We start from the raw sequence: 15,999 nt of genomic DNA on the forward strand, positions 1-15,999 counted from the left end.
AAAGTGGATTTTGCAAGTTAACCACAGGAGGCTTGGCTGGATGTTGGACAGGCCATGTCGATGCCAAGGGGCTGGGGGGCAGGGACCTTGTGGCCTTCCAGATCCAGCCAGCCATGTTGAGGGGGCCTGGCGGGACTCCCACGACATTGGAACGTCCGCAGGTTCCCTGTCCCTGTGTGAGACGGCAGTTTGGGATCGAACAGAAAGGCCTGCAGCTCAGCGGCAGAGGGTTTTCCTTGCAAGCAGGTCGCAGGTAGGGTTGGGAGAGACTTATACCTGAAATCCTGCCGCTCAGTGCAGGCAATGCTGAGCTCGATGGACCAGGGGGGTCTGTATAAAGCTTTCTATGTTCCGATGAACCACTCGGCCTGCCTCTGAATATGCAGCCCCAAGTATGCATACAGGTGGATGCAGTGCAGAGAAACAAAAATATATATGCACATTTTATCTGCAAGTGCCTTGGAAAGGAGCAGGCAAGGCAAGGCAAAAGTTGTGCAAATTACACATCAGACTGGCCTGCAAGGAAGAAGGGAGGCTGTAGCCCTTTAGCCACCAGATGGCGACGTTGCAGGCACCCATAGCCTAGTGTCTCCTAGTGGGTGCTGCTTGGGAAGAAGGTGTTGGGAACTGGGAACTTAGCCGCCGCCACTCAAAGCTTGCTCAGCTGGCAGAGGAGAAAAGTCTGCAGTGGATGTGGGGCAAAGGACTTCATACAGGTGTGAGGACTCAGAAGCAGCTGCCCACCGGCCTAGCAGGGCTGGGCCTCCACCACACAGCTGCGCCAGTGGGCACTGCAGCTGGAAGACACACCTTGGCATAATGTACTCACTGATGATTCTGGTTCACTCTTCCTGTTTCGGTACTGTGATGTCTCTTGCCAAAGCGGCAGAGCTTATGGCTGTCCCTTTAAAGATCAGGCGATGGTATAAGATACCCTTCGCACCTAACCCCAAACCCAAACTTGTGATGTTTCTAAAAGATTGACAAATGGGGTGGTTGTTTTTTGCTGGGGCAGGGCACACACACCAAAGGAAGACCAAAGTTTGGGGCGTGCTTTTCAGCAGGACAAAAAAGTTCTGCCTGAATTTGCAGAGATCCATAAAGAGACTATTCTTGAACTGCTAAAATACACATGAGAATAGTAAGTGAACTGTTTGTCAAACAGATTTCTTACTCTCCATATACCGTATTTTTCGCTCTATAACACGCACCTGACCATAACACGCACATCGTTTTTAGAGGAGGAAAACAAGGAAAAAAATTCTGAATGAAACAGTGGATGTATCATTTTTGTGCTTCATGCTGTGGCCACAGACATGTGATCTGATGGTGAATTTGGGGTAGCTCAATGCAAAGATCCTGAGGATCCATGTGGATCCATGCTTTTTAACCACATTTTTGCACCATTGCAGCCCCGGGCAACAGTGGGTGTGTGATTTTTGGGGGGCAGGCTGCTATGTGATCTGATGGTGAATTTGGGGTGGCCCAATGCAAAGATCCTGAGGATCCATGTGGATCCATGCTTTTTAACCACGTTTTTGCACCATTGCAGCCCCAGGCAACAGTGGGTGTGTGATTTTAGGGGGGCAGGCTGCTATGTGATCTGATGGTGAATTTGGGGTGGCCCAATGCAAAGATCCTGAGGATCCATGTGGATCCATGCTTTGTAACTACATTTTAAGTGGGGAGTGAAGGAAAAACACAGAAGGGACAAGAGAGCGGTGTGCAGAGAAGCAGCTGGCTAAGAAAGCAGGAGAGGGACTTTACGGGAGGAAGGAAAGAAAGGCAAAAGTTTCCACAAACCGAAGCCAGCTTTCTCTCTCCTCCTGCATGTTTTCTGGCTGCCTGCGAGGAGCACGGAGAGGAATTAGAAGGAAAGACCTCTGCTTTCCCCTCTGCTTGCCTGGAGGGGAGGGGATTTGCCTGCTCTTTGTTCCGTTTGAGCAAACACAGCAACGAAACAGAGGAGGGTGGGCAGTAAGACCCTGAGGCAGAATGCAGGAAAGCAACCACTTCCTCTTTTCAGGTTTCCCTCTCCGACACAACGCACGATTGATTTTTGCTGATTTTTGTTCCTGCGCTCCCCTAATCGGCTCCAGGGACCCCCCACATTCGCTCCATAACACACACAGACATTTCCCCTTCCTTTTTAGGAGAAAAAATCTGCGTGTAATGGAGAGAAAAATACGGTATCTATCAAATTTAACATTTGAGCCAATTCAAAGAAAGTCTTTGGTAATCTAAGGCAGGGCAAAATTAAATCACCTCTGTAATAAAAGAGAGTAATTATTTACAAACCCTAAGCTCCTGGGGCATATATATAAACATTTAAAGCAAACTGGAATCTCCCCCCCCCCAATAAGGTATGTCCTAAAAAGAGACACTTGAAATGTCAAAGGCTATCAAGAGGTGTGTCTTCTGCCTTCTCCAGAAGCTGTGCAATGAAGGCACCAGGCACTCCTCTGTGAGAAGGCAGTCCCACAACTCAGGGGCCACCACAGAGAAGGCCTTCTCCCCTTCGCCCCCCCCCCCAAGCCTTTGAGGATGGAGGAACAACCAAGAGGGCCCCCTCTGCCAATCTCAGCACCCGAGGAGGTCTGTAGGGAAGCAGGCAACCTTGAAGGTCTTTGGGGTCCGAGTCCTTCAGGGCTTCTGACATCAGCACCTTTAATTGGGCCCAGAAACAAACTGGCAACCAGGGCAGCTGTTTGAAAATGGGGGATATATGGACTGCAAAGGGAAGCCCAGACAGATTTATGGGACCAGTCAAACCTTCCATGTTGTCCTCCAGGGCAGCCCCATGTTGAGCTCATTGGATTATTGTAATCTGAAAGGTTATGGGAGCAATTTCAGGATAGGGTGAATTTCAAGGTGGGGGGTATTCGCTGCCCCCTACCAGCTCCTTCCTCCGAACACCTTTTATTCCCCAGGATGATGATGATACAGCCTTTTGAGAGTTGGGGCATATTTTGGCCAACTAAAGACAGTGGGAAGGAGGTAGGAAAGTGCCCTTGCCTGTGCTGGGCCTGGGGGTAACCCGAGTAACGCAGTCCAGTCCCAAGTCCAAGGGTTCTGCGAGGAGTCAGTCCGACAGGGCCAAGGCCGGACACGAGGCAGGAAACCAGGCAAGGTCAGGCACAGGATCACAGGCAGATTCTGGCAAACAGCAACATTGCTCCCGCAACCTGGGGCGGGGTCTGACAGCCTTTTATCTCTGTAGGGGTAGCGGCCGGTCCTGATCCCCCAGTGACTCACCTCCCTGTCTCGCCCAAAGGCGAACACTCCTCCTGCGAGTACTCAGGTCTCTCCTTCTCTCAGACCTCAGTCTCTGCAGCTCGGGAGACATCGGTGGGTTACTAGACCCAGGGGCCGCCTCAGCCTCTCCTGACCCAACCAGTAGGGAAGCAGCTGTAAGTGACGGCCCAGCTGGAGGCAACGAGGTCATCCCCACATCTGGAGCCAGGGCAGGCTCAGGCCCCTGACTCGGCCCAACTGGTGTTTGTTGCAGGGGAACCTGTGCAGACTGAGACTCTTCAGAATCAGGCCCCAGACTAGGTTCAGATGCCGCCTGAGGTAAAGGATCCCATGTAGACTGAGACTCGTCTGGCTCCGAGTCCCAGGCCGTCACATTGCCTTTTGCATCTCTCCTTGAAATTTGCTTTCGCCCCTCCAAATAGCCAACATTACTGCCCCCCCTCCCAGCCTGGCTCCCCCACTTGGAAAAAGGGTGTCGCTGCAGAAAACAAGGTGGCCTTGCCCCAGTGGGCTGGATTGTGAACAGATGCAGCAGGCATGGTGTGGCTCAAATGCTCATGCTGGGAGCACATTTTGCGAGAACTGCCAGGGTGAACTGTGGGGTTTCTCCACACACCCCCCCACTGTGGAGAGGTGGCCTTTTATTCCTTGCTTCCAGGCTGCTTGGCTCATTTGCGCCGTAACCCTTAGCAGGATGGGTGGAGGTATGGGGGGAAGCAGGCTGAGGGCCAGCCAGGCCTCTGAACACAACAGCCCCAGCCAGGATGAAGAAGGGACAGAACTCGTTTCACGTCTAGAAACTCTGGATTCTCTACCTGGCCACTCTCAGGGCAAACAGGGCTGTGAGGCAGGAGGGCACACGCGCAGGGCCATCGTATGGCTAGGAACTCATGGCTCCTTTGGCCCAAAGCTCTGCTGATGGTGGCAGCAGCAAAAAAACAACAAACCTCTGGTTACGTGAAAGAAACTCAATAAACACACAAGACGTAACCGGATGTACTTTTGAATAAACAAGGTATACTATTCATTGTATCAAATTGTAGATTTCAACGGAAGTCTCGTAAAGTTGAACGAAGAAAGCAGAAGACCCAGTGGATCAGTTCATGCATAAGGACCGTACATGTATTATTCCACCCGTCTGTTCATAGAGCCCAATAATCCACATGAAGGTTTGTTACAGTTCCGCAGAATCCTTTCACAGAGTCTAAAATATTAGCCTTGTTTCACCATCCTAGGCTTCATCAGTAGAACAGGCTCATATGTAATGTTACAGGATAGCGGATCTTATAGCATAGTACAGTGGTACCTCTGGTTGCAAACGGGATCCATTCCGGAGGCCCGTTTGCAACATGAGCAGAACGCAACCCGCGTCTGCACACGTACGGGTCACGATTCACTGCTTCTGCGCGTGGCATCATTTTGCGTGTCTGCGCATGCGTGAGTGGCGAAACCTGGAAGTAACCCTTTCTGGTACTTCTGGGTCGCTGCGGGACGCAACCTGAAGCAAACGGAACATGAGGTATGACTGTTGTGGTTGCAGTGTAACATTATATATGAGCCTGTACTATTGATGAAGCCTAGGATGGTGAAACAAGGCTAATGTTCCGGAAATCCTTGTCTTAGACTTTGTGAAAGTATTCTGTGGAACTGTAACAACTCTTCATGTGAAGAGCCCTGGTGGATGCGACCACTGCCCAGCATTCTGTTCTCACAGGGGTCAACCAGTTGCCCCAAAGGGATGCCCGCAGGCAGGATCCTGGCATAGGAGCCGTCTCCCCTCCTGCAGTTTCCAGGAGCTGGTCTTCAGAAGAGTTGACTGCTGCCAGCTATAAAGGGAGAGCATTCCCATTGTGGCGCCACTGAGAGCCTCTCCCTGGCTCCTGTTGGAGCCAAAGGAATTCCTTAACCAGAGCCTGTCCCGGTGTGGGTTTCTGTCGTGTCCTTGGGACCGTGTGGGTGTTTGGGATCCTGTTCCCCCCTGCTCCAAACCCAACTCCTTCCACCCTCTCCACAGGGGCTTTTAATGGACCTCTTTCTCAGTGTGGGGCAGCCACCTCCACAAGCCTTCTGCCCCATCTTAACAGCTCCTTCGGCTTCAGCAAATACAGGATCGCACCCTAATCATTTATTTTTTTTAAAGGGAGGGGGAAAACCAAGACGACAAAAGAAAGGCAGAGCTCGGGTTGTTTTTTTGTTTTGTTTTTCAATTGCTTTTTTTATGAAAAAGGATCGCACATAATTCGGCAACAAACAGAATGCAAAAGGGGGGGGGTGCGAATCGAAAACATAAAACAACAGGGGGGGAGAAAGGGACAAAATACCTGGCTCCTTTCCTCTCGATTGTCTGCAAAATATCCTTGTGTTCCATAGAAGGCAATGGGCAGTTAAGTGCTTTCTATTTAACATTCACATAAATTCTCTCTTTCTTTCTTTCTCTCTCTCTTTCTTTCTCTCTCTCTCTCTCTCTCTGTGCATCTCTCTTCAAACATCTGCTCACGCAAGGTTTGCTTCCACAGATACAGTACGCAGTTCGTGTGTAAGCAACGTTTTGGATCTCCTGTTTCCCCTGTGTTCTCTTCTCTCTCTTTTTTTACAGTCACAATCCAACGGGAAATAAAAAATAAGACTCTAAATGTCAGACTGTGTTTTGCTTTTATAATTTCATAATTTTTTTTCACAGTTTTTTTAAAAAAAGTTTATATATTTATATATATTTATATATTTATACTTTATATTTATAATTAAAAAGTTGAATCCATTTTTGCTTCTTCTCTTTCCCCCCCTCTCCTTTACTTTCTCTGTTTTTAAAGTTTTGTTTTGTTTTCTTTAAAGAGCTTATAATACAGGGATGGTGTGTGTATGGGTGTGTGTGTGTGTGTGAAAGGGGCACATGACGAGTCTTTTGGTACGTTAAAACTGTACAGAGTGACTGATGTTGCTTTTAGAAATATTATCCACCAAAGTCTTCGGAAAGCCGGGAGAAGGCAGGCAGTACAGCACCACTGTGGTTCTTTAAAAGGAGGGGATTGCAAAATTTGGGGAGATGGGATGGCGCCTCTCTCCGCGGCTACAGGTCTGTGGTATTTCTCTTTGTACCAGGTAGTTTAAAAAAAAATATATCTGTCCGAGTTAAGTGAAGTAACTTCCCTCTGTAGTGTTCGAATTGTACACTCTGTTCAGGGCAGAAACAATCGTGGCGTCTTGGGCTTGTAGTGTGTGAGGTTTAAGTGCAAAAACACTGTGTCGTCATTCGAGTCCTCTGCCTCTGTCCCTCAAAACCAACCTACTCCCTGGTCGTCCCTACTTCAAGTGGGCTTCTTACCCTGCAAAGTCCAGAGCCGTTGACCCAGAAAGGGAGGTGGAAAATGGCAGAGATCCAGGGGCGAATTAATGGACACTCACAAACTTTGGGGGAGGAAAACAATCTGATTCGGTGTGTGCTGGGTCCGCACTTAGCTCAGCGCAGGATCCCGCCATCCTGCAGAGGGTGGGAGGGAGGAAACGTGAGGTTTCTGCAAGTGCCAGTCTCCTCCTTGCCCTTCGTAAGTAGTGCCGGGGGGGGGGGGCACGGAGAAGTGGGGTGGGAGGCGAGCTGAGGCATCTCTTTCCGCGTGGACATCTTCAGAAGGCAGCTCGCCAGGTCCAGAAGATGTAAAAAAGAAAAGAAAAATAGGAGGAGGAAAAAGTGTTTTTCTGGGTTCCTGAAGAGGCAGCAGCAAATGACCACCAGCAAAACACGATTCTTCTCCTGCCAAACTGTGTAATATTATTTAGAGAATATCTGATGTTTCCAAGCAGGACTGGGCGACTTACATTCAACTTACACGAGGAAGGGAAATGCTGTTGTTTGGGAAACAACCTCCCAATGGTTGGAGAAGTTGGGCTGGCCCAAAAATAGAGGGGGGGGGGTTTCCCCCCGTGCTGTGAAAATGGTTCAGCACCTTATCTCCTCGCCCGTCTGCTTGGCTCCTCGTAACCTAAGAGGGATGTCGGCCCACAGTTCTTTGCGCCCAAGCGACCCCCTGCCCCTCTTGCGACCGGAGATTTCGGGGCTGCTCCCCTGTATCAGTGCCCTGCTAGAGAGCGGAGGAGGTCCTTTGAGGCGAGAGAGTCAACAACGAAGTGTTCCTTAACTGGCAGTCAACGCATGGTTTGCCCCCTCCCCGACCTGGCAAAAGTCGGTTGGCGGTTGGCGCGGGAAGGTGGGACGGGTCGCCTTGGAATTGGAAAGTCCAGGAAAAAACAACGACCGGTGTCCTGAAATATCCTATGGAAGTCTGAACCCAAGGGAAAAGTTCAGGGGTTGTGGCCACAAAGCCGAGGGGCAGAATCCGATCTGCCATTTCTTTCCCTGCAAATCTGTTCCCTTCTTCTGCAGGAGAGGCAAGCGGTTGGATCTCAGCTGATTTCGGAAAATCCCTTTGGGCAAGGCGAACCTCTTTCGTTTTACGGAACCTGTCTAGTCGCGATGCGGCTGGGCGCTTAAACAATCATGCTGTCGTCGGAAACAGGCACATTAACTTCTCTTCTGTCCCGCTCTGCTCGCTCCCCCCCCCCTCGGACAGGGGTGGGTGGGCTGTATTGATCCGAATGCTTTGGGGGTGTCGGGGTGCCTCCCGGAATTCCCTTTCCCAGAAGCGGTTAGCAGATGACCGGCACCCCGTCCGTGTTGAAGATCATGCCCGTGGTGGGCTCGTACGTCCCCGCTAGGTAGTAGAGGTCCTCACTGTCCTGATACTTCTTGGTCTTCAACATCTGCTCGTACTCCTCCAGGTCGACCACCAGACATTTGTGCGAGATGGTCTGGACGTCGTTCTCGTCCACGTGCGAGGACTGGTACAGCGCTCGCTGGGGGAGGAATGGAAAAGGGAGAGAGAGAGTTAGCAGGCAGTTTGGAACACACCTCTGGGCTGCGGGTTCCCAAAGCGGGAGGAGGGGGGGAAATACCAGAACCGGTCCACCTATTGGACAAAATGAGCCAATGGCCTCAGGCAGTGGGAGGCTCACTCCCCTCTTGGTGGTGGCAGGGAATCTTGGCTTTTTTTGGTCCCTTAGGCCTCTTAAGTACCTATCCTGCATAGGACTGGCAGGAGATGCCAGACAGCCTCACTAAGAGAAATGATGGGCAGGACAAGGCCCTTCTTCACAGTGGTGATAGATAGTTTAACAGTTTTCGTCTGGTGCCTAAAGATATTGCTGCTGCTGCTGCTGCTGCTGCTGCTGCTGCTGTTATATTGAAGGAGCCTCTCCACCCCCATCATTCAGCCCAGACACTGAGGTCTTCTGGCGGTTCCCTCCCTGCGAGAAGCGAGGTTACAGGGAACTAGGCAGAGGGCCTTCTCGGTGGTGGCGCCCGCCCTGTGGAACGCCTTCCCATCAGATGTCAAGGAGATAAACAACTATCTGACTTTTTGAAGACATCTGAAGGCAGCCCTGTTTAGGGAAGTTTTTCATGTTTGATGTTTTATCGTGTTTTTAATATTTTGTTGGGAGCCGCCCAGAGTGGCTAGCCGGATAGGTGGGGTAGAAATAAAAAATATTATTATTATTATTATTATTATTATTATTATTATTATTATTATTACTATTATTACTATTATTATTGATCTACCGCCCTATACCTGGAGGTCTCAGGGCGGTTCACAGAATAAGAAGGATTCATATGGGAGACCCTTTTCATTTTGGTGGTGATGCAGTTTGAAACTCTAGCCTGCATCAGTTGGGTAATGTAACGAGGGCACCAGGTGAGCCTCCCCAGGGAGAGCATTCTGCAAATGAAGAGGAAAGCCCCCCCCCTGCAATCTTCAGGAAGGAGTACAGCTCTGCGAGGAGTCGAGAGACCCTGGAACACATCCCAAAGACCAGTTTCAACCACCCACGCCAGCTGCCTTCTCTTACAGCCAGATGGGCGGGTTATAAATTCTTCATCATCATTATTATTATTATTACACACCTCCATGAAGTCCTTCCTCTGGCTGGAGGACTGGAGAGCAGTCGAAAGGCTCCTGCTGGATTTCTGATCCCAGCGCTGGCACCAAGCAGAGTGATGGGACGGTTGGGGTTGGCGAGGAGAAGAGAGGAACAAGAAAGGGAAAGCGAGATTAGGAGGCAAAGCCCAGAACTGTTCAAATCATTTTAACATTTCAAAACTTGACTTCCCTCCCCCTCTTTCTGCGGTTCCTTAAAAGTTATTTTAAAATATCTTTTGCATAACCAAATCCATTTAATTTTCTTGCTCATTTACCTACTTTAAATATATACTCTTACAAAACTGCAGGTTATTACAATAATCCTGCCAATGCTGTTTTTATCTGTTTGCAATTTATGTGTGAACATTCAATAAACCATTCGTTTATAAAACGTCTGTTATCTTGATTTCTTATTCTTCCGTTAAGTTTTGCTCCGAGCTAATATATAGAGACCTCCACCCATTGAGCAAACCCCCCAGTGATCCTTGGCTCGTTTCTCAAGGAATCCTCGGTTGATGGTGCTGCGAGGTCACGCCTGGGTCTCCTACCTTGCCTTCGTTGAGCTTCTTGCCAGGGTTGGTTTCTTCTGGGTGGTAAAACCATTTCACTCGGACAACCATGTTGTTCCCCCAGGATTCCCACATGCTCTGGATGCGGCCGATGTAGGGCAGGTTGGGGCGGCCGGCCGACAGGAAGACGGCGCAGTCTCCAATGCGGATGATCTCCTTTCCGCGGACAATGGCTTTGTAGAAGAGCTTCCGGGCTTTCCCCTTCATCCCACGCCTCTGTGGAATCGAGAGAGAGCAGAGTGGCGTGAGCTCTGAGTCTCTACTCATGTTTTTTTTAGTGTATGTGTTCGGGTTCATTGATATCTTAAGGGTGTAAAAATGAGTACTTCAAATTGTAAAATAGAAAATTTAATATATATCAAATTTTCTGTTTTACAATTTAAAGCACAGTAGAAGCTCGGGTTGCAAACGTGATCCATACAGGAGGCAGGTTCACAACCCGCAGCACCGCGTCTGAGCACGCGCAGGTTGCAATCCGGCGCTTCTCAACGTCGAGCCTACCAAGTGGCAATGGCGACGGCGAAGAGGGCCTTCTTCACCGCCTCCATTGCATCTGCAGAAAACAGCAGCAGGAGACTTTTTCAGGTAGTTCGCAATCTATCGGAACCACCTGCACCACCGGGGCCTGGTAGGGACCCCAAGATCTCCTGCAATGCTTTTGCAAAGTTTTTTGCAGATAAAGTCGCTCAGATTCAGAAGGAGGTAGACTCCACCGTGGGAGCAGAGCCAGGGTGGGAGAGTGCTGGAGTTCTGTCTGGTCCTGTTACATGGGATCAATTCCAATCTGTTACCTCCGAGGATGTGGACAGGCTGCTTGGACAAGTGAAACCGACTACCTGTCTCCTGGATCCTTGCCCATCCTGGCTGATAAAAGCGAGCCGGGAAGGGCTGGGCGATGGGCTCTGCGGGGTGGTGAATGCTTCCCTCTATGAGGGAGCCTTCCCAGACCCGCTGAAAGAGGCGGTCACTAAACCGCTTCTTAAAAAAACATCTTTAGACCCAGCCAATTTGGCCAACTATCGCCCAGTCTCAAATCTGCCATTCTTGGGCAAGGTGATTGAGCGGGTGGTTGCTGAACAACTCCAAGCACGCCTGGAGGATGCGGACCATTTGGATCCCTTCCAATCGGGATTCAGGCCTCACCATGGGACTGAAACTGCCTTGGTCGCGCTGGTTGATGATCTCCGGCGGGCTAGGGACAAAGGTGAGAGCTGTTTCCTAGTTCTGCTGGATCTCTCAGCGGCCTTTGACACCATCGACCATAACATCCTTCTGGACCGTCTAGAGGGGCTGGGAGCTGGGGGCACTGTTATACGGTGGTTCCGCTCCTTTCTCCTGGGCCGTGTCCAGAAAGTGGTGGGGGGGGATGAGTGTTCAGACCCCTGGGCTCTCACTTGTGGGGTGCCTCAGGGTTCCGTCCTCTCCTCCATGCTTTTTAATATCTATATGAAGCCGCTGGGAGAGATCATCAGGGGGTTTGGGCTGGGTGTTCATCAGTATGCAGATGACACCCAGCTCTACCTCTCCTTTAAATCAGAACCAGTGAAGGCGGTGAAGGTCCTGTGTGAGTGCCTGGAGGCTGTTGGAGGATGGATGGCGGCTAACAGATTGAGGCTGAATCCTGACAAGACAGAAGTACTGTTTTTGGGGGACAGGGGGCGGGCAGGTGTGGGGGATTCCCTGGTCCTGAATGGGGTAACTGTGCCCCTGAAGGACCAGGTGCACAGCCTGAGAGTCATTTTGGACTCACAGCTGTCCATGGAGGCACAGGTTAATTCTGTGTCCAGGGCAGCTGTCTACCAGCTCCACCTGGTACGCAGGCTAAGACCCTACCTGCCCGCAGACTGTCTTGCCAGAGTGGTGCATGCTCTAGTTATCTCCCGCTTGGACTACTGCAACGCACTCTACGTGGGGCTACCTTTGAAGGTGACCCGGAAACTGCAATTAATCCAGAATGCGGCCGCTAGACTGGTGACTGGGAGTGGCCGCCGGGACCACATAACACCAGTTCTGAGAGATCTGCATTGGCTCCCAGTACGTTTCCGAGCACAATTCAAAGTGTTGGTGCTGACCTTTAAAGCCCTAAATGGCCTCGGTCCAGTATACCTGAAGGAGCGTCTCCACCCCCATCGTTCAGCCCGGACACTGAGATCCAGCGCCGAGGGCCTTCTGGCGGTTCCCTCATTGCGAGAAGTAAGGTTACAGGGAACCAGGCAGAGTGCCTTCTCGGTAGTGGCTCCTGCCCTGTGGAACGCCCTCCCAGCAGATGTCAAAGCAATAAACAACTATTTTACTTTTAAAAGTCATCTGAAGGCAGCCCTCTTTAGGGAAGTTTTTAATGTTTGATGCTGTACTGTTTTTAATATTCAGTTGGAAGCCGCCCAGAGTGGCTGGGGAAACCCAGCCAGATGGGCGGGGTATAAATAATAAATTATTATTATTATTATTATTATTATTCTCTGCACGCGCAAAGTGTGATTTTGCGCTTCTGTGCATGCACAACAGCCGAAACCCAGAAGTAACCCATTCCGGTACTTCCGGGTTTTGGTGCGTCCGTAACCTGAAAAAACGCAGTCTGAAGTGTCTTTAACCCGAGGTATGCCTGTACTCATTTTTACATCCTTAAGATATCAACGACTTCCGTTCTTCTCCTTCCATGGTTCATTTTGCATATCATAAATTCCTGCATATTTTACAGAAACGATACCATTCAGTATTCCATTATTACATCCATCATAACTTATTTACACTGAGGTCCAGCTCCGAGGGCCTTCTGGCAGTTCCCTCCATGCAAGAAGCGAGGCTGCAGGGAACCAGGCAGAGGGCCTTCTCAGTAGTGGCTCCCGCCCTGTGGAAGACCCTCCCATCAGATGTCAAGAAAATAAACAACTGTCTGACATTTAGAAGACACCTGAAGGGAAGTTTTTAAAGTTTTATGTTTTATTCTGTTTTTAATACTCTGTTGGGAGGAGCCCAGAGTGGCTGGGGAAACCCAGCCAGATGGGCAGGATATAAATAATATATTATTGTCGTTGTTGTTATTCACCAAGGCTGTATTTACATTCAATCACATCCTGTGTCATGCAACCTTTGTAATGCATGCTAAGATAACACTCCTGAGAAAGTGGGGGGGGGGGCAAAAGGTCCCAGCCGAAGACGCAGAGACCAAAGGAAAGACAGGAGAAGGAGCTGACCTGGGTGGGCTTCCCAAACCACTTCCAGAGCTGCCTCGCAGGCAGGAAGGCCGCAATCTTGGGCCGGTTCTCCACGGAGGGCAGCCTCTGCCGCTTGGCCAGCTCCTTGGTGGTGGGCAGGTGGATCCCCTCGCGCTTCTTGGGGCGGGTCTTGCCCCCCGCCTGCTGTTGCTGCTGCTGTTTCTGCGCTGCTTGCTGCTCCTGCTTGGGGCTCTGGGGGTTTGCGGCCGAGCGAGACTTCCCTGCTTGCTTGGCCACCTTGGCAGGGAGGGTCTGCTGGGCGGACGAGGCCCCCGCCTGGGAGTCGGCCACCTCGTCATCCGAGCTGCAGGAGGAGTCTTCGTCCGTGGCAGAGGAAGACGACGACGAAGAGGAGGAAGAGCTGGAGCTGGAGGACGAGGAGGAAGATGTGGAGGACGAGGACGAGGAAGAGGAAGAGCTGGAGCTGCTGGAAGAAGAGGAGGACGAGGAGTTGGAGGAGGAGACAGGCGTGGAGGCCCGCGAGCTGGCCGAGCTGCTGTCGGGGGCTCCCCCTCCGTTCTTCTCCGCCTCCTCCTCCCCTTCCGAATCGGAGCTGCTGCCGCTGCTGTTGCTTTCCGACTCGTCTCCTGCCGGCCCGGCCTGAGCCTTGTCTTCTTGTTGCTTCGCAGAGTTCTCTCCGGAGCCACTAAACTTCCCCCCAAAGTTCTGGGCTGGAGATTCGCCGCCGGCCCCCTTGGCCCTGGATGCTTTCTGCCGCTTGGCGTCGGCCACGGGGGTGTAGCTGAGCCCCAGGATGCTTTTGGTCTCCCTCCTGCCGGCCAGGCTGGAGCTGCCCAGCATCCGCATGGCCTCCTTCGTCTTCTTGGTTTTGGGAGACATCACTCCTTCGTGGTCCAGCTTGATGAGGATCTCGCTGTCGGGGATCTTCCTCTGGGCTTTGGCCGCCGAACCAAACTCTGGTGACTCCTCTGCAGATTTCTCCTTCTTGGACCGGGCTTTGCCAGAGCAGGTGTCCGAAGAGCTGAAGGCCCCCAGGACGCCCGGGATCTCGGTATAGGACTCGTCCCCCCGGGTGTTGCTGAATGCCGGAGGCTGGAAGGCGGGCTGGGCTGGGCCGGGCATCTTGGAGGAGAGCTTCACTTTGCCGCCTTTGCTGTGATGTTTTTCTTCTGTCTGGGAGGAGGTCCTGGCGGGGATCTGCTGCGCTTTCTTTGAGCCTTTTGTGCTTTGCTTGCTAAGGCAAACGGGCTTCTCCGGCACAAGGGATGGGCTTGTTGAAGCTTCCCCCTGGCTTGCTTCTTCCTTGAGGACAGCATCTTCTGGAAAGCAGAAAAAGTAAAATTAAAACATTTTGGGGGGAAATGGCCTTTGCCCAAGGCCAGAGTGCCTCTAATCTGGATCCTGGAAGGATGTTGTCAAACAATGAGGCAGACTTCTCCAGCTCCCCCAGCCCCCAACCTGGTACCCTTCCGATCGTTGTTGGGACTCCAGCTCTCCCATAGTGCTCCAGCCACTGGCCGTGCTATGGCTACGGCTGATGGGCATCGTAGCCCAGCAAAAGATCTGGAGAACATCTGGATTGGAGAAGGCAGAGCTGAAGACCCAGGCACAGAAAGAGGTAAGTGAACAGAGACCTCTCTCAAAATACTAAAATCCAAATAGTGTTACAAAGAATGCAGAAGCTGACATGTATAACGAACACGTTAACACCGTTATCTGCATATATTATGATGTGATGTTTGAGAGTGCCCTTCCAAGATCCATTTCTGAAGTGCAGTTCAGTTGACTGTGATATACAGAGAGAGGTGAAGAGATACCCAGGTACATAGGGAAGAAAATCCTAGTTGATTTAATCATTTGAATACAACAATGGTTTTGAAGGAGAAAAATGCTCCCTCGCTATGCTTTTAGATGGCATGACTATTTATGCTCTCTGCAGACACTCTTCTGAGAAGGAGTATTCCTTCCCGCAAAAAAAGCAATGCTCTTCCAAGGTAGCCTCTGCCATTTACAGTTCTATTAAAAACAATCAACTTTTTTATAACAGTATGTTGCCTGATTAACTGAAGGTGCCTTTTCAGTCAATCAAAAGCTTTTTAACACGCCAACCTAGACGATCAGAAATTTTTGCTATTATTATTATTATTACATTTCTGTCCCGCCTTTTCCCCAGTCTAGGACTCAAGGCAGCTTAGAACACATTGAAACAACATAGATAAAATAAAAAAGCTAAAAACAGATCCAATGCAATCATTTAAAAGCAATTAAATAGAATTAAAACACTATAAAAGCTTATCTCTTAAAATAGAGGCAGTAAAAGCAGCTCCAAAGGCCTTTCCTTAAGAAACAGCTCCTGCAGTCATGTTGGAATAAAACAGTCTTCACCTCCCGGCAGAAGGACAACGAAGAGGGAGCCAGTCTGGCTTCCCTAGGCTGGGAGTTCCAAAGTTCCCAGCTACGGAGAGGGCAGTATGCAGAAGGTCCCAGGTTCAGGCCCCAAAGGCATCTTCAAGGAGCAGGTGATGGGAAAGAAATCCTTCTCTCTCTGTTTCCAACCCTGGAGAACCACTGGCAGCTCCTGACTCCAACTCCCATTGGCCTGGGCTAGACTAACCTGGCCTAAGGCCGTTTCCCGCATTCCCCAGGGTTTCGCCCTCAGTAGTTCCACCCGCTAAAGAAGCTGCCGCCTCGTACCAGCTTTCTGTTTGGTGCTTGGTTTTCTCCCACGCCCTTTGCCTTTGGACGCCGCTGGCTCCTCGGACCCCGTGCCACTGCCCTCCTTCCCTTCCCCGGTATCCTTGCTGGACTTGCGGCTGCGGCGTTTTGTGCTGGGCACCAGGAGAGCGGGAGATGGCTCAGCACCTGAAAGAGACCAACAGCTATTCTTGCCATGCGCTGCAAAGACACACACACAGAGAGAGAGAGACACGCACTCCACTCCCCCCCAGCTCAACAAGGATTTATTCAAATGGAGACTCCCACCTGCGGAGGGAATGCAGGCAAGTGTTCAATGTGGGGTGGCCAGCAGCT

The 15,999-nt window shown here is 50.8% G+C and overlaps 1 protein-coding gene across 5 annotated transcripts in view; it reads right to left on the minus strand.

Moving 5' to 3' along the window:
* Positions 1 to 5,438: 5,438 nt before the first annotated feature.
* TNRC18 (trinucleotide repeat containing 18) overlaps positions 5,439 to 15,999 on the minus strand; it is a 123,621-nt gene continuing 113,060 nt past the window's right edge. For 4 of the 5 annotated variants that reach the window (XM_077918743.1, XM_077918742.1, XM_077918744.1 and 1 more), the window contains 5 exons: positions 15,664 to 15,831; positions 12,988 to 14,288; positions 9,773 to 10,009; positions 9,209 to 9,283; positions 5,439 to 8,103 (listed from right to left, as the gene is read on the minus strand). In XM_077918743.1, the coding sequence (XP_077774869.1) occupies positions 7,897 to 8,103; positions 9,209 to 9,283; positions 9,773 to 10,009; positions 12,988 to 14,288; positions 15,664 to 15,831 (1,988 nt within the window). In that variant the 3' untranslated portion in view covers positions 5,439 to 7,896. The remainder of the gene's footprint in view (positions 8,104 to 9,208; positions 9,284 to 9,772; positions 10,010 to 12,987; positions 14,289 to 15,663; positions 15,832 to 15,999) is intronic. The other variant, XM_077918741.1, reaches the window with a different exon arrangement.

The sequence above is a fragment of the Podarcis muralis genome, chromosome 14 (assembly GCF_964188315.1).
Source record: "Podarcis muralis chromosome 14, rPodMur119.hap1.1, whole genome shotgun sequence".
Classification (NCBI taxonomy): Eukaryota; Metazoa; Chordata; class Lepidosauria; order Squamata; family Lacertidae; genus Podarcis; species Podarcis muralis.